The 18,425-nt window shown below is 48.7% G+C and overlaps 2 protein-coding genes across 4 annotated transcripts in view; one reads left to right on the forward strand and one right to left on the reverse strand.

The window, feature by feature from the left end:
- UVSSA (UV stimulated scaffold protein A) overlaps positions 1–3,935 on the forward strand; it is a 47,421-nt gene extending 43,486 nt beyond the window's left edge. For 2 of the 3 annotated variants that reach the window (XM_030270542.4, XM_030270543.4), the window contains one exon: positions 712–3,935. In XM_030270542.4, coding sequence (XP_030126402.4) covers positions 712–805 — 94 coding nt within the window. In that variant the 3' untranslated portion in view covers positions 806–3,935. The remainder of the gene's footprint in view (positions 1–711) is intronic. The other variant, XM_032747960.3, reaches the window with a different exon arrangement.
- An 8,097-nt stretch (positions 3,936–12,032) lies between these two features.
- Positions 12,033–17,985, reverse strand: NKX1-1 (NK1 homeobox 1). Its single transcript, XM_072927791.1, has 2 exons — positions 17,637–17,985; positions 12,033–13,781 (listed from the first exon to the last, which is right to left on the reverse strand). The coding sequence occupies exons 1-2, from the start codon at positions 17,983–17,985 to the stop codon at positions 12,991–12,993; spliced, it is 1,140 nt and encodes a 379-aa protein (XP_072783892.1). The 3' UTR covers positions 12,033–12,990.
- Between the last annotated feature and the right edge of the window lie 440 nt (positions 17,986–18,425).

The following is an 18,425-nucleotide window of genomic DNA, read 5'->3' on the forward strand; positions in this document are numbered from 1 at the left end:
CAGGTGTTTGCCCACCCTGAGGCAGCAGCAATCCCATTTGCACGTGATGTGTGAGTGAGGTGTTGGCCATACTGACCTGTCTGTGCTAAACTCTGAGCTCTGCTGCAGCAGAAGCCTGTCCTGGAGAGATACACAATAATCTCTGGTGTCTTCCTGAACTAGAGTTGTTCTTGTGGATTAAAAGCTGCTGGTCAGGAATGGGGATGTTGCTGGTGTGAGCAAAAGAGTCTAACTCAGCCCATATCTGATGAAAGAGAGTTCTAGTAACCTGTGGAAGTTCACATGAACTGAACAGCCAACCCTTCCCTCACAAAAACATTCTGGATTGTGGGTTTGATTTCATAAGGGTTTCTGAGTACTGATTTTTTTAAGATCTTGTTAGATACTTTCAGGGTTTTTTTCTCCAAGAGCACTTAGGTGCTTTTGAAAATCAAACTTGCTCCACGTGGCTCTAAGAAATAATGCTGGGAGGGTGGAATACACAGCCATTAAACTGACAGACTTGTTTACTCCTGTTAATAAAATCATTGCTGAATTAAACTATTTATATTGCTGCAGCTAATTTAGTTAACAAGACAAATTTGTTCAGCCTCATCAATGCCACGCTCAGAAGCCTGGTAGTGATTAATCAAATTCCCCAAGATTCATAAATGTTCTCTGAGACTGAGTAGACTCAACAGAACTATTATTATTGTTTTGTTTCTCTTTCAGAGGGGCCATGAAACGAGTCATGAAAGCCATGAACCGGGTGGACCAAAGGAAGCATGAGAAGTTTGCCAACCAGTTTAACTATGCACTGAATTAAATTCTTAATCACCCCTGCACTTCATTACAAGAGTGCAACTGCAAAACCCTTAATCAAAGATATTTGTATTTACACTACAGTACTTTGCCAAGCACATTTTTACAGGTGTAATTTTTAAATTGTTTCCTAGTGTAACTTATTTGATAATGAATATTAATTTTGGAAAAGATACCATGGTATGGAATTGAATGCATTGTAAAAGTTGATAATTATTTGAAGTATGCATGAAATAGAGATGCTTTATGACTTGTACATAATTTGGGTAAACTGTTCAGGTTTTGGGGCTTGGTTCTTTTCCTTCCTAAGAGACTCATGTAATTTGTACTTCCTTTGATAGTACGTGTGTTTAATGCTCCACTTTCATGCCTTCAGGGAGAAAAATACTTTTAAAACAATTTGATTGCTGCCAGGGATGGCAATTCACAGAGCATTTTCTCAGCTTACTGTTCAAAGTGAGCCACACCAAGCAGCACAGCAGCTGCTGCAGCACCTCTACAAATACTTTGGTGCACAGTAAAAAAATCCAAATCAGCTGATGCCTTCAGATGATAAACAGAGTAGAGTTTGATTTCTGCAAACTGAATTCCAGGAGCTAAGTCAGTCCTGGCAGCTGTGGCACCAAGATGGTAGATGGAGAAGCTGAAATGGCAAAGATCATCCTGGTCTGCTTCTTCCCAAGATGCTGTCCCAGTATCTTTCAGAGCTGCTCCTGGACAGCACATTGTGGAAGTCTCTAGATGAACACAGAATGTGCTTCTGTTTAACTGCAGTCAAAAAAGCTCCATTATGAGGTGAAAATAAGAAGTTTAAGAAGATCACTCAAGTGGACTGCCTGGCTTGGAACAGATAAAATTGCATCAGGCTAAAGCCCCAGAGTGTGTCTAAAGGACCCAGATATAAACACAAGCATCTGGAATCTTCTAACTCCAGAGAGTTAATGTGCAGCTGGATCCACTGTGGGTTGTAGTTCTTGGCTGGGTACTTAAACAAATCTCCCAAACTTGTTTGCTGGCTACAGTAAAGCTTAAGGAGAGAGAATAAAACAGTGACCAGTTGTGCTTTTGCAATATTTCATACAGCTTTATGGGTAAAGAAAAAACAAGAGAATCGGGAGGGTTGTGTTTGAAAATCAATTTCAAGTGACCTGCAAAAGTCTCCAATAAAGTGCTCATTACAGAGTAGAATGGATTCTCTATAGCACAGGCTTAGTTACTCACCTGTTGGAGGTGTAAGGAGATTCTAAGAACTAAAAACTGGGAAAATTTTAACAATTCTGTGTAGCTTCTGACCACCTCAGACAAAAGCCAATTTACAGTTCTGCCAAATACTTTCTGACTTGTGCAAATACTGCATAGAAAGCGATTACTGCTGACTTTTGATATTTATCTTGCAAGAGCTCTGTAATTTGGAAGACATATTTTGTTCTTCAATACAAGTTGATATACTTCTGAAATACTGAAAATAAAACAATAAAGAGGCAGAATTTCACGTAATATCTACTGACTGCACTGGAAGGTAAAGCCACTTCTACTGGCTATTAGTCTTGCTAATGTGGCGGTGAAGATTCCAGGTGAAAATGTGGATAAGGACAAACCAAGTTCATCACCAAGTCAGTTGAATCAACTGCTAAGCTGATTTGATTTGATACTAAGGACAAAATCACATACGCAGAGAAGAGAAAACACACAAACCCAACAACTCCCCTCACACATCTGAATGTGATAGTAATCATTGGATGCTGGGATTCCCAGACAGTCCAAACTTAACTGACACTTGATGATTAACTTTCAAAGAACCACAAAGGTCATTGTGCCACTATTCCAGAGATTCTTGAGCCTGCACAGGCTGAAGGTGTTCATTTGTAAAACATGTTTTCTCCCTGTAAGAAGAATAGGAAGTTTATACTGTGCAGTGACTCTTAGCCCTCCTTTGCTGGGGCCATGAAACATCAGCACTACAAAGTCCCCAGCAAACAGTAGATGCACTTGACCCATGGAGTTCCCATTGTGGGCCTTTAATAAATATCACAAAGACCAAGACTGGTAATGGAAATGGCAAAAATGTGAGGGGGAAAAAAAAAGAAAAGTGTGGTTAGTCAGTTATGTCCCACTGTGAGCACTGGTCTGATGGAAGGTGTCCCTGCCTCTGCTAGAGGGGCTGGAAATAGGTGGTCTTTAAGGTCCCTCCTAACCCAAACCATGCTGTGATTCTTAGGATGCTACTCAGTCACATCAGTTCTAGAATTATCAGCTAAAACTTCCTGTCTGGACCCAATTGTGCAATCTGGCAGCTACACCTGATCCTATCACATGATCTGTCTGCTTTCCACCTTCCTTTATTAAAAGCATGGATGCTTGGAGGAAAAAAAAAAAAAATTCAAAACCAACAAAGTCTTCCTGGAGTACCTCTTCCATGCAGAAGGAGAATTTCCAGAGTTATGGTTCCCTGGCAGGTGACTCAGAAATGGCCACCTGAGACAGAGGTACCTGGATTTTGGAACAGGTTGACAGCCAGTGATGACTTTTTTTAAAGCTCTTCTGGTGTTTTTCCTCTACATCTTTTTCACTTTTTCACCTTGAGCCAAGATGAACCATTGACCCTTCATAGGAAAATGTGTAGATTGCACATCCCATGTTGCACTTCTATGTTCCCCTGGTCCAGTGTGGGACAAACCTTACCCTAACCCATGTTAATTATTGACACTTTATATCCAATTATTTCTCTACAAGAGCCACTCAGCATGTATACATGAAACAGGTCTTGGATTCTGTCACCTAAGCATTCTCATTAGACCTGGTCAGACATAATTCCAAGGGTTTGGGGGAGCTTTCTCCTTTTCCCAAGTTCATCTATAGCTGTGCTAGAAGAAGAAATTTAAGAAGGCATCTCTCTCCAAAGATCAGTATACCTTCATGAAATAGAAAACTTTTTATGTTCAAAAATATGAAATAGATCAGTCTGCTTTTTTGATACATCACACTCCTTGTGTGTCAGTTTTCAAATTTGAGATCCTGGGCTCACCGGTTCAAATGTTGCTCAAGTGTCCCTCTGACATTTCTACTGGAACTTTTCTATTCCTGTCCTCAGGGCTTCTGGGGAAAAAGAATAAATACAGGTATCATTCACATTATCTCTGTGTGTGCTTCTGTCTTTGTAACTCGCTCCAGCACCTTTGCAATTGTACTTCTGCTTGCTGGAGATGCTGTGTATGATTTCCAGGTACCTGCACACCTTGAGGTGATTTGGCCCTTAGAGTATTGTTAAGGTGAACAGTTATAATACATGTTAAATATTGTGTGGCTGAAGGGACTCTGAGCTGAACTGAGCTGTGCTGGTGCATCTGATTCATCCTTTCTCAACCAGGGTTTTGTCAGTGGGAGAAACAAGAACAGTAAGCAGACTTCTCTGTGGTTATTCTTACCTGAGCACATGGTTACACCTGGGGAGTAAAAGCCTGAAAGGGAAAAAAAAAAGATCACAGTATTTACCATACCAGACCATGTATGGTCTGGCACTCAAATCAAATACAAAGCATTTTGTGGCATAAATGAGCTTGGTATGGACCTTGAGAGCAGGGCTTCTGAGTGAAAGCCATCCTTCAGCACATCTCTGAGGTTTCTGGGGCAGGTAATGAGCCCATACTCATCTTTTGCATGATGTCTTGTGACTCCATTTTCTCTAAACTCACTTGAGGCTTGGCTTTATCAACCTAGGTGTGGCTGAAAGTTTATATTACAAAACTATAACATTAAAAAGTTACTAGAAATCATGGTTAAAATACTTATTTGTAGTTTTTTTCTTACTGGTAATCAAATCATACAAATGGGATTTGTAAGCAGTTCTGCATGGATTATGCCACACAGAACAATTTTCCACACTGGGGAAAAGCTCCGGTTAATCAAAGTAGGCATTATTGGGGAAAAAAATAACAAAGAAACCAACTTTGTTTTGTGGAAAACAAAAAGTAAACCTGTTCCATTTAAAGTGGTTGTGGAAATGGGTGATGAGGGTGTTACTAGTTATAAGGAGCCTCTAGCCAGAAGCAAGAGGTGTTGAATCTCAGGAGCCCAGGCAGCACAAGCCCAGTTCAGGAGTGTCACAGCAGAGGCAGAAGGCCACCTGGTGGTCTCCCACTCTGCAAAAGCCTGGCCATGGTGCAGCCTGTGGGGCTTACCCAGTTCTGCCAGACACATTAATGGCTTTACTCAGAGCTGATGTGAATGTCTCTGTAAGTTGTGCACCAGAAGAGGTCGGGATGTTATTCAGTGATGAGAATCAGCCATTTAAAGCCACACCTTTTGGATGTCTCACACCTTCAGCAGTCACTGCTCTGAACAGGCAATGGCAGTCGTGGTGCACTCAACAGCTCCTTCTGGAGCACAACTTCAGGAGGTGGACTCCAGGTCCCTTCTCACCCTCAGAGGTGACAGTCCCGTGTCCTGGCTCAGGGGACAGCCCAAGCCACCGGCAAATTAAAAGCAGGAGAGCTGATGGAAGACAGCTCACATCACCCTTCCTGTGGGGACTGGAATTGAACCGCCATGAAGCTAAAATTGCTTCAAGTAGGGAACTAAAGAAAGTAAAAGGTCTCTGGATATTACAGTCTTAGACTGGGACAAGGGAGGGCTAGATCTGCATTCTTGTTCCCTTGACACCTGCCAGGAAAAGCACTGAACTTCATGGATTCAGGAGAGAGCTTCCTCATGGATACTATCAGCAGCTAGAGCAGCCCTCAGGACCCCATGGACACCAAAGCCAGAAGAAAGGATTTACTGTGGTAACTTCTGCAGAGCAGTTTCTCCATGTCTGTTCTAGGATGCTCTGGGACAGCTGCATTTAAATATACCCCAAACAGGTAAGAGCATTCTGCTCCTGGGTGAAAATAACACTTGAATTTGCATCTACAAATAATCGAGTTCTGCTCCAAGCAGTGCCCAAGGAAGACTCGATGGTGCTGGGAGTACAGAGGGAAGTGAGAAAGGAAAAACAGAGACTGGAGGTGTCACCTCCAGGGAGAGGTGAGAGGAGCTGAAAGTGAAAATCAGGGTAACATCCTTCCTGCCAAGAGCACCATCACACGCCCCCAAACAAGAAAACAACCTTGACAATAGGAACAGAGTCAGCCACAAGTTACCTGACCAAGATAAAAGGCAGGTCTGGAGCCAAGTCAGCAAGGAGAGATCAGGGTGAGAGCTGCAAAGCCAAGCACAGCCCAGCACCGGGGCTCAGGCAGGAGACCCCACTGAAATGCAGCTCCCCTGCAACCAGCTGGAGGGTTCGGGGGAGGCTCCTGGGGGCTCTCTCCCAGCTTAGCTTTTCTCATTTCACCTGAGCCAAGGTGCTGCAGCTGTGCCACATCAGGGCAGAGCTTTAGCACCTGCTGGGGTGTGGGATAGGGACTAGGAGGATTGCAAAGGTGGTGAGAGGATAAAGAGAGAAATTAGATCCTGGTGGTACATTCAGAGCCCTCAGAGCATCCCTGTTACTGGGTGTGTTAGTGGTCCTATTACAAAATCCTCTACAGAAATTGAAGGAATTAAGAAAGAGAGAAAAACCTCAAAGTAGCAGCCTAGGTCAGACCAGTCTGACCCCTCCCCAGCCCTTCAGCTGGGAGAGATGTTAAAGATCCCAAAACTTAGCACATCCCTTAGAAAGTACATGTGGATGAGAGCTAGGGCTGCCTGGCAGCTGGACAAATTGTGGCCTGTGGGAAAAAGTTGTTCTTCCAGGTGTGGGAGTGGGATGCTGCCCCTGAAGGAAAGGAAGGAGAAAGATCCTTTAATTACTCATGTTTCTGAGTTGATGCTTTCCCTCTTCTGCTTCAAAGCTGATTGAGTGGAGAAAGAAAAGGATTCATGTCCTTGCTGAGCCTTTGCTATCAGCTGGGTCTGGGGAATCCAGAGCCTAAATGCCAGCTGAGGGGAGTGGTGGGGGAGCAGGCTGTGCCATGCTGGGAGGAGAGCATGGAGTGTTTGTGCTAGGGACGGGCTGCACCAGAGCCTGGGCAAACTGAGCTGGGCTTATGTCAGCACAATCTGTTCCTCCATCTCTAAATGTCTGTGACTGAAATATCATCATTTGGCTTTCTGGGTAGAGTTCCCCTTGCTTTCCTGCCTGCCAGTGCCCTGAGCAAAAACCCAGCTCTCCTGTGCCACGTGCTCGGATGTTTTTCCATTATCATGAGGAATCCTCTCTCTTGAGGGGTTAAGGAAAACCTTATTTCATTTTATTTTACATGTGGTGCTAATTAGTTTAGATGTAATGAGCAGCATTAGACTTCTGGTTGCTTTGAAAGGGGTTGTTGAATAACCATTTCTGCCGACATTCCAATTTGCATAATGACAAGGTGTTGGCATTGCATCCACCATTAATTTGCTGTATTTATAATGCCATTATGGAGCCACTCTTATCCTCATGCACTGTAAAAGGTATATGGAAATATAATATATGATCCTGCTTGTTTGGAAATTGCTTTTGGATATCTTTGAATTTTTGTAATAGTATTTTTGGCAGCTGAAGGCTAACAGCACCACCAGGAGAGTCTGCCACATGGTTTCACTAGGGCAGAAATTAAATGCTGCTTCCACATGTGCAGGAGAGTTTATTTTTGCCAGTGCTGGAGCAGAAGCAGCAGAGGCGAGTGTGATCAGGTGTGCTGCAGAGTGTGCTCAAGGCAAACGCAGTATTTCACTCCAAATCACCCCTACAAGGCATAATGCTGATGCTTGAAGTCCCAAAGAGCATCCTTAATCACAACTCTCAAAACATTTAACAGGTCACAGAGAGTGCAGTTTGGTGCTGTGAACTCTTGGTTAACACAGGGAGTTGGAGGAGCCCAACCAGCAGCTCATTCAAATGCTCCCTTCCTGCACTTCTCCTTCCCTCCTGCAGACTTTGAGAACCAAGGAACTGGAAATAAATCTGTCACTCTACCTATGTTACAGTGAAAAGGCAGGAAAGAGTCCCTGTATGTGCAGGATGAGTTCTTGTAATGTATGTGTGTGGCTACAGAGAAAAAAATAATTACAAAGAAATAAAAAGAGCAATAATTTATTCATTTGTACTAAGTCTAGTAGAATCATTTTGCTTCTCTTGAAAAAATAGCAGTTTACTAAAGAGGGTGAATATTTACAATGTAAACCATCACCCCACATAAATGTTACTGTGACAATATTTCAGTTCTTTGCTCTGGTATCATCTCTCCTTCATTGTCACTGTAAAATGTTTCTGTGTCATTGCAGAGAAGAAAATCTAGAAGATGTATTCTAAAATAAAGTCTATCACTTTGGGTGAACCTGGCTAGTTTTAGCTACCCGAACCTGTGTCACATCATAAGAATAAATTAGTAAATAATATACAGATATTGCCTGAGCCTGCATGCCCAGACTTTTGTGTTCTGGCCACGCTCTGGTTTCTGGCTGCTTCTCTATTGATACAAGGCTCATCCATAGGATTTCCAGCATCAACAGCATTTCTCCTGAGTGGGCACGTGGCTGTAGCTTTCCAAGGCTTTGATAACCTGTTTTAAAGCTTATTCTGTATCATGGATTCACATCTCTACCAGACAGCATCAGGAAAGGAGAAAGAGCTCTTCCTGTCAGGGTTATTTTCACTGACAGCCCCCATTCTGTCCACCTGAGATGGCTTTAATGTGAGCATGTTAACAGAACATGAATGTGTGAGCAAGAGGGAAAGAAGTAAAAAACCCCACCACTAGAGAAGAATGTGGTTTATGTAAACCATTTATGTAAGCCCACTTTTAGTGACAAACTGATTAGGATCCTCTTTTTTTACTTGCCTGTCCCCTTCATCCCAGTGTCCCTCTGCCTTGGTTTACCTCCCAGGGGCTGGAAAATCTTCTAATATTAGAAAAAAATCTTTCTTTTATTTGCTGTTAAGAAAGGCTCTACAACAACCATATTTACTTGGTTCTCTTTTAGACAGAACCTGAAGACCAGAAATGCCCAAACATTGTAAAATAATTTTCCTTTGAGTATTTAAATTCAACTGTTTGAGCAGAATTATTTTGTCAGGTAATACAGGAGTTAATGAATATTTGTTAATACAACAGATTGCAAACAGACATCATGGTGTATTTTTGGAAGATGGATTTAAGTTTGTACAACAAAGCTTTATTTTTAACATTTCACTTGTGTAGTATAAGACATGTAACATGACTGAGTTCAGTCTGAAACAGAACTCTGAAATACATGTAAAAAATCTCTAAGAATTAAAAAACTAACTCACTGCACCCTGCTCAAGTGGAAACAGCTCAAGGAATTTTTTGCAGGTGATAGTACAGAACTGGTTGAAACATCATTGCTGAGTGAAATCCATGACACAAAATATTTTGAAATATTTTTCACTTCTCTTTCAATGTTTGGAATGTATCTGTATTTATGTGGGTTTTTCTGTTGTTTTGATTATAAGACATTTTACTGAACAACTGAAACTTGTTCAGTATAAGCCGAAGTATATGAAGTAAAATAGAGCAGTTTCCTTTTTTAACCTCATTCATTCGCAGAGTGTACAATAGTAAGATGCAATTAATATCTGCATCTTTTCTTACTAATACAGGTTTGCACCCTTGGATTTAACATTGATTTCATGGGAATTAGTCCAAAAATAGGCTGATGCCCTGGATCATCTCTGGTACCTGCCAAAGACATCACTTGAACACACTGAATCAGGGTTTGAATGTGCTGCTCAGCCTGTCAGAGCTGAGACTCTGCCCTCTGGCAAAGGCTTTGCTCAATGTCCCCTTGGATGTGTTCTGTGTCCTGAATCCCCTACCACTTTAAATGTTATGAATGAATAATAAAGTAATTAAAAAGACAGTTTGACTGACAGAATGGACCAGAGCAAACACCTCCTGCTTGTGTCATAACCCTCATCCCCTCAGTCAGAATGTTCTACTTGTTCTGTTCCAGGCTCATTGATGATTCATGGAAAATGAGCCCTGTGCAGGAGCACCAGGGACACCAGACAGGCACCACATGGGAATTGGCTTTTGGGACTTTCTGGGGGATCCCTGTCGGAACTTTGGGGAATTTCTGTGACTACCTAAAGGGACAGCCTCAAATGCTGCATCAAGCCCTGTTTGACTCTCCTGCAGAGCTGGGGTGTCAGCGGGCAGGAACACGGGGGATGGAGGGGGAGGTTCAGGCAGGTGAGAGCATTTTGCTTTAGCACACCAGGGGCTGAGCACTCACACCTGAGATGTTCCTCAACAGCTGCCCCGTGTCGGTACCATCATGCTTCTCACTGTCAAGTTTACACCCACACACTCTGATCCACCACGAGCCAGCTGCAGAATTTGGTCCAGGGAGATTATTTGACTTGGCTCTTTGATGTTGGTGCTCCAAATGCCCACTGGACACAGACAGTACCTGTGAGCAGAGTGTAAAACATGCCCTACACCACGGCAGGTGCTGCATGCTGGAGAATACACACACTAGAGTTGAGGCTGTGCAGCTCTGCTCTAGAATTTTATGATCTCAGACCTCTGGATGAGGCACTGGAGCAAGGGTTATCAATAACTTCCTAAACTATGCTGAGAAAGATACCTGCGGCTCTGTTTTCAGCACTGCCATAAAATGTGAGAAGCCTTGTTAAATCGCATTTAATGACTGGGAATCTCAGGTTAACTGACTCCTTCATCCAGCAGCTGTGAGTAATAATACTCACTTGAGCAGGTTTCGCTGGCAGGAGGCTAACCAGCCTGGAGTGGGGGAGTCGTGCACTCTGAAGCTCTGGGCAGTTCCTGCTGGAGCCAAATTATTTCCCACTGGTAGGGAGCTGCTTGGAGCTCCTGGAATGCAGACAGGGGTTGAATTATCTCTTTATTCAGCTGTGTCATGCCTCACCTGAGCTAACAGTTTGGCTGCTAGTGGCACTTACTCAAACCTGGTGCACAACGGTGTAGTGTGAGAGAATCTCCCCAGTGCCTGTTTCCCAGTTTAGCTGGTTTTCTTCTACCAGTAAGAGCTGTGCACAGCAGTACTCCAAATGTTGCTGCTTGTCATGTTTTTCCCTGGAAATTTACTTCAGAACTCCTTTCATCTTAAAAGATCTTATTTTCACCAATACAAATGAGTCTGGTCAGAGACTCCTGGTGCACGCGGGGAAGTGAGAACCCGGAGCATCCCGCATCACCTGGAGCATCCCGTATCACCTGGAGCATCCCGCATCACCCGGAGCATCCCGCATCACCTGGAGCATCCCGCATCACCTGGAGCATCCCGCATCCTCCCCGCGGCTCCCGCAGGCTGCTGGAGCCCGCACCCACCCTCAGCAGGAGCCACAGACCCTGCGGGCTCCAACGCCGGCGGTCGCGGCAGGTTTTGCTTCCACGGGAAGGCTGAAACATTTGATTCCATTCTAGAGGGAGCGGGATGAAGCTCCGGAGCGCCCGGCCGTGCACAATCCCAGACGGGAGCCAGGCTGAGGGCACCGGGAGGGAGCAGGGGAAAGGAGCTGAGCGGGGAGCCAAGCCCGGACACCCCGGCACCCCCCCGGGCAGCGATGCGGAGGCGGGTGCCGAGAGGAGGAGGATGCTCTGCTACCCAAAAACTCCTCCGGAAAATACCGGTTTCTTAGAATTGCCCCCTAGGAAAAAAAAAAAATTAAAAAAAAAAGAAAATAAAACAAAAAAAACCACACCAAAAATTAGTGGAAAATGAAAGCTCTTCCCCAGCGTGAGCTCTGGAGTCACGCAGGGAGAAGGGGAACGGGGCACCAGCGTTCCTGCGGCAGCGGGCTGGGGGCTGCTGGGCCGGCAGAGCCACCTCCGGGTGCTCACGGAGCTTATAGACTTTTTCTTTGAAAGTAAAAAATAAGTATGATAAAAGACCAACTTTGATACGAATTTAAAAGTAATCAAAGGAGCGGCGATGAAAAGGTTATTTTATTTTTAAAGTTGTGCAATCTGAATGAAGGAGCCGATTTATTAAATTTACATAAATCCAAAATATCGGACTTCCCATTGAGGGAAACAAGGCAGAGATGTCGGATTCCCTCTATATATGATATTTATTTTGTTTGTAATATTGCGCAAATCGGCAAAGCCAATTAAGAAAATGCAAACAAGGAAACTAAGAAGGGAAATACCCTCCCTCGTACAAGAAGAATAAAGTTTATTTGCGTATTAGAAATACTCTCTCAGAGTAAACGAAAAGAAAAAGGATGATGCAAGACATCCCTCCATGCGTCTCATGAGGCAGGCGTTTTCCAGAGGAAACTTGACTTTCAAAGATTCACCCGAAAACCAGGGACTCGCCACCACGGAAAGCGCCGTTTCTTTAGAGTTTATTTATTGATTTAAAGTGTTTAGCAAACAAAGTGCTCTCTTTATCACCTCTTGCTCTTACTCCCTCGTCTTATACATTAATTATAAAGTTAAAACTTTTTTTTAAATTTTGTAACAACCAGAAATATACAGAAATGTTTAACGTAAAAAACCAGCCCTGCACCCCAGGAGCCGCCCTGGCCGCCCCGTCCCGGGCGGGACCCCCGGCCCCGCTCGGGGGTGGATGGACAGTGACGTTTGTACAAAATGTCCCTCGTCACCGTGAGCTCACGGCAAGGGAGCGGCGCGTCAGCTTCTGCAATGTCGAGGGACAGGACCGATAGTTCTCCGTTTTACCCTGAGAGTCAAATGGGTACATAATCTTTTTTTTTTTTTTCCTTTTCTTTTAAAGTCTTTCGCTAGTGGCCAGACTAGAATAAAAACAAAGGCAAATAATATTAATAATTATTATTAAATTAATTAAACCCACATAGCAACGAGGGACGGTGAAAATAAAAATACAGGTAACGATGATTTACATCTACTTGTATGTACACGGGGGAGGGAGGTTACTCCTCCTCCTTCCCTCAGCAGCGCAGTCCGAACACATCGCGTACAAAAAGGGGCGTAGAAAGGCCCGAGGGCGGGGGAGCCTCCCGCGGGGTCCCGGGAGCCTCTGGCCGCTCTTTTCACCCCCGGGGTGGGTCGCAGGAACGCGGGGCTCCCCTTTCCCCCGGTGTCGCTGCTCTCGGTTCTTGGTTTCACCTCTCGGCTGCGGGGTTGGGGGCTCCGTGCGGTGAGCGACCCTCAGGGCCCGGCCGGGCGATCCTCGGAGGGGCGGCGGGCACAGCGGGAAGGAGCCGGGAGCGAGGAGGAGAAGCAGGAAGGAGCGTCGGGCTTATAGGTGCGGGGTGTAGAAAGCCGGAGCGCCGTAAGTCTGGGAGCCCAGGACGAAGGGCGAGAGGACGGCGGGGCTGGGCAGGAAGGGCAGCTGGGCAGCGCAGACCAGCCCTCCGGCCGGGTGCCCGGCGTAGCTGCCGGGGCCGTGCATGGAGAGCGGGGTGCCCATGGGCGGCGAGTGGCTGAGGGGGCTGAGCCCCCCCGGCAGCGCCGCGCCCCCCAGCCCGGCCCCCGCCCCGCCGCCGCCGCCGCCGCCCGTGGGCGCGCTGGTGTCGGCGCCCGGGTTCTGCTTCTTCCACTTGGTGCGCCGGTTCTGGAACCAGATCTTCACCTGCGTCTCGGTCAGGCTGAGGGACAGCGCCAGGTTGAGGCGCTCGCACACCGACAGGTACCGCGTGGATTTGAACTTGTTTTCCAGCGCCACCAGCTGCTCGTAGGTGAAGGCTGTCCGCGCCCGCCGGGGCTTGCCCGACTTGGAGTCCGAGCCCGTCCGCTTCCTCTTGGGCTTGGCCTGCGGGCCGGGCTGCGCCCCGACGGGAGGCGCCGGCGGGGGCGGCGGAGGGGGCGCCGGGGCCGGGACCACCCCCGCCTCGGCCGCCTCGGCTCGAAGCGGGCCCGGCTCGGGCTCTCCGGCCGCCGCGGGGCCGGAGCTGCCGCTGCTGCCGCTGGTGCTGCCGCTCTCCTCGCTGCACAGCTCCTCGTCGTCCGGCAGCTCGCTGTCGGGGCTGCGGCTCGGCCGGCTGCTGTAGTCCAGGTCGCACTCCTCGGTCTTGTAGAGCTCCCCGTCCTCTGCGGACAAGCGACAGCCGCTGTTAGGGCTCGCTGCCCGGCCCGGCGCCCGCCCCGCCCGCCCTCAGCCCCGCCGGTGCGGCCCCCGAGGCGAGGGCGGCCGGGAGAGCCCGGGAGAACCCGGGAGAACCCGGGAGAACCCGTCCGCCCTGGGGGTTCGCCCACCCGGTGTCCCCGCTGCTCTTGGGACAGGACTGCCCCTCCCGGCCCCTCGGCCCCTCCGCCCGCCGTGGGGATGCGGCCGGTCCGGGCCCCTCGGGTGCGGGGATGCTCCGGCCGCCCTGAGCCAGGGGTGCGCGGGGGACGAGGAGCTGGGCAGAAGCTGGTCAGAAGCTGGGCAGATGGGGGTCGGACCTGCAGCTCTGGGGCCGGGAAGGGGCTGTCCAGGCCGGGGGAGCTGTGCCAGCGCTGCCCCTTCCGAGCCACCCACCTCCGGCAAGAGCCGGTACCGGGACGCGGCCGGGATAGGGGATGTACCCCCCTTCCCACGGCCCCAGCGCCCGCCAAACACCCGACGGCTGGAAAGGCCTTTGGGGAGGCAGCAGGGCGAGCATCCCCGGGGTGCCCGGAGGGGCAGCGGGCAGCTGGCAGGGAAGAGGAGAGGCCGGGGAGAAGCCCCTGCCCGGGCCGAGCCAGCCGTGCCTGGGGATCGGGCAGCAGGGATGTCAAAGAGCCTCTAACAATTTTAGTGACGGAAATCTCCGAATCGATGGGCGATTTGCTGGGTTTTGCTCTGGCATTTTTAACCCTTCCTGCGTCTGGTTTGACCTCTTGTCACTTCCCGAGATGGAAGTATTAAAGTGGAGTAAATACTTGTATTGATTAGCAGAGCAGATACAAACTTAATTAAACTCATTTTGTGCAATGTACAAACTAGTTAACGGTCATTTAATTTATTTGGGTTTATATTACGCTCCAATTAACGGGTCTCCATCGGAGAACAGGGTAATTAGCCGATATTTAAGGCTATTGGACTTCTGCTGACGATTCCGTCATTATGAAGCCCGAAAGCAAATCGCGTTTTCCGGAGAATCGGCTCCTCCTCATCCTGGCCGGGCCCGGGCTCCTTCGGGGGAGCGAGAGGCGAATCCTTCTCCACGGGTCGGGCAGAGGCCCGTCAGTGCCGTCCTTTTTCCCGGTGCTTTCAGACAGTCCTAAACTTCCCTACTCTCACTTCTGCAACGGGGCTGTAGCTCCGGGAACCCCTAATCGAGAACTCCTTTAACTTGGTTAACCGAGACACGCAAATAGGAAATGAATCGCTGGTCTGTCACCCTTATCCCATCCACATTTTAGATGTTTTTAATCGTCCCCAAACCTGAACACACCTCAAATTTGCTCCGTATCCTCACGCCGGACACCCAAATGCCCGCATGTAAAATTAGGGGTGGTTTTAGAAGAGTGTTTTGTTTAACGCGCTGATTTCAGATATGGCTGGTTGAGTAGAAGAAATAAGGGCAGAGTATTGTTGTCCTTGTCACTTCGAAAATATCCCTTAATAACTCAGGGTTCATTAAGAACCCTTTCCAGCTTTCTGTTCAGGTCAGAGCATGGAAAACGACGGCGATTGCCGCCGAACAGAAGAGAACCGGGTCGCTTTTTTCCCAGCCCGACCCAGTGAGTGCAGACAAGCGTCCTGCAACCTGTAGGACCTGCTAGAAATTGCGGGGCGTAATTTTTTACAGCAACGGTTTATAAAAAGTGCGAGTGGCTGCGCCTGCCGGGCAGACTCGGGGGCTGAGAGCAGCCGCAGCACCCACACAGGGACGGACCGGGAACCTGCAGCTGGCAGCTTCCAAGTTTAATTTCCCGTCTAGGGAATCCCAGCCGTTGGTCAACTAAAATTTTTTAAGACAAAAAATTGTACCGCGAATAGAATTGGCGGCGGAGATGGACGCCAGGCTTGTTGGTTTTTTGGTTTGTTTTGCGGTTTTGGTTTTTTTTGGGGGTTTTTTTTTGTGTTTTTTTTTTTTTAATGGGTTAAATGGTAATTTAATGGAGAGTTTAAACTGTTATTTTTAACATTAAAATAGTTTTACGAGCGGTAATTGACGAGCGCTGTTTTTACTCTCTTTTGGCCAGAAATCCTTTGCATTTTTCGGAGGAGTTGGTACTTTTCTAGACAGAGCTACTTTTCAGAACACTTCTCTTAGATTAAGCCACCACTTGAACTAATATTAATTACGATGGGGAAAGAGAATAATTAAATGTTGTGATTTTCGAGCAGTCCCATATCTATTTCTGGCCACTGCCATAACATTAAGGCGATGTGACCGAAGGATTCCATCTGTGGAGTGCCTGGGGAACTTGTCAGCGGGCGAAGCGCACCGCGGCGTGATGCCTCCAAGCATATTTATTTTGAGAGAAGAGATGGAGTTACATTTCTCTCCTTGTCTGGAGATAAAAGTGTGAGATTAGCGATAGGTTAACCTCGTCAGTCTTTCTGATCGCCCAGATCTATTTAATATGACTGAAGTCAGATGAGTTTAGAGGAACAATTACTCCAGCTCCGCACTGCTTTTAAAAATCTCTTTTGAATTCTATTAGTGACCCATTCCTGCTTTTGCTTTACAGATGAAAAATGCGTCATGGCTCAGGCTGAAGCAGATTCCAGACCTCTTTCTCTGCCTAATTTTACTTGATAAAGTCCCGCTATGGCGGGGTTGGAAACCTCCGAGTCCTCTCTCCCCCTAGACATAGAGAAACTATTTTTCCTAAACCGAGAAGTTTATCCTCTGTAGCTTGCTGCCTCTTCTTTCCCCTCTCTAGACACGGAATAACTATAGATATTTTCCACGAAAGCCTTTTGCCGGAAACCCTCCACGATCCCCAGAGTCTCGGTGTTTAGAGGTGAGAAAGTTGGGCTAGTCGGACCCAGAAAGAAAAAGCAATCTAGAGCTTGGGTCGAATGCAATTCCCGATCAATAGCGAGCCCTAATAAGTGTAATAGGTTTTAATCGAGTAATTATCCGAATTTTGACCCTATAATTTAGATGTTAGGGAAGAGTTTGCAAGGTGCTTGAAAGAGATATGCACAATTCGATAATAGGATATCGATCCAAGCAGTCCTACATGCCACTCTGGGGCGATTTTCCCCATTATCCAGCCTCTTTACGCTGCTAAGCACATTTTACCTTAAATGTAATCGAAGGAATTTAATTGTTTTTCCAGAGATAACCAGCATTTTGTCACAATTAGTCTGATTTGTCCTAAAAAAGCCAAGGGGAGAGAGAAAATTGAATCTGTCGCCCAGAGCAACGGGCGGCAGCGGCGGGGGGAGGACGGGAGAGGGGTCCGGGGCTGGGGAGAGGAGACACAAAGTCACCAACGCCTGGGGGGGCCCAGGGGAGCTGGGGGTACCAAGGGAGAGTTTTTGCACCCTCGGGGCCGGGACTCCGACCCTCCGAGGCCGGAGGAGCCGCTTCCAAGTTTGCCTGAGCCGGAGCTCACAGGGAGCGTGACTGTCCCGAGGAGGAGGAGGAGGAGGAGGAGGATGGTGGGGTTCCTCCCCAGCCCAGCCAGGCCGGCATCCCTGGGGTTGATCCTCGAACAGCTCCGGGTGTCCCGCAGAGCTCCCGGCGGTGCGGGGAGCGGAGCGCGGCCGGTGCCGAGCGCCGGGACCCGCCACCACCCCCGGCCTGTCCCGGGAGGATGCCCGGCTCCCCCCTTGCATCGCCTGCCTCAGTATCCCGCCTCTCTCCATCCAGCAGCAGCAGCGCGGGGCGCGTTCGTCCTTCCCTGGAACCGGCTGCAGCGCCCCGGCTCCCGAGGCACCGGCGGGGGAAGGAGGAGATGTCAGACATGCGAGACCCCGCCGGGAACTCGGGGCAGCCCCGAGCCCCCAGACCTACTTACTGATCAGCTCTGCGGACTTCTTACACGCGTCGAAATCTTCGGCGAGAGCCTTTTGCTCGGCCAGCTCCGTCCCTGAGTCCTCGGGCTTATCCTCCGCCCCCAGCGCGAAGTCGGTCCCCGCCGATTTGTACAAGCCCGCGCACTGCCGCCGCTTGCTGTTGAACTTGTTAGGGTCCAGGATGTCGAGCACGGAGAAGGAGGTGGTTCTGTGCACCACGGGCAGCGCGGCCACTGCCCCCTCTTGTCCGGGGGTGTTGCTCTGGCCGTCTCCTTGCCTGTCCCGGTTGGCGGGGCAGTAGAGCGGCAGCTCTCCGCCGGCCGAGAGCCGCTGCTCCCCGCGGCCGTCCATCCCTTCCCCGTGGCAGCCGCGGGGCTCCCCGCCGATGGCGGCCGCGGGGGCTGTCACCGCCGCTGCTGCCGCTGCCGGGATGGAGATGTCGCCGACCTTGTCTCTGCTCACATTCATGACTCTTTGCAGAGCCCCTCTCGGTTGCAACTTCTCCCCCCTGCCCTCCCCTCTTGCTCTCCCCCCTCCTTCCTCCGGCGAAGTTGATGTGGAAACTCCTCCCCGGCTCCGCTCCGGCTCAGGACGAGTCGCTGCCTTCAGCTCCCCGGGGCTGCGCTGGGTCCAGCCGCCGGGAGCCTCCGCGGGATGCAGGGAGTCACGAAGTGATGCTCGGCTCGGAGCCTCCACTCAGCTGCTCCTTCTTCCTTCTCATCATCCTCGCCAGGCTGCCCAGGCGCTCCTGCCCCCCCTCCTTCTCTCTCGCTCACACACACGGAGGCAAG

This window comes from Taeniopygia guttata, chromosome 4 (genome assembly GCF_048771995.1).
Source record: "Taeniopygia guttata chromosome 4, bTaeGut7.mat, whole genome shotgun sequence".
Classification (NCBI taxonomy): domain Eukaryota; kingdom Metazoa; phylum Chordata; class Aves; order Passeriformes; family Estrildidae; genus Taeniopygia; species Taeniopygia guttata.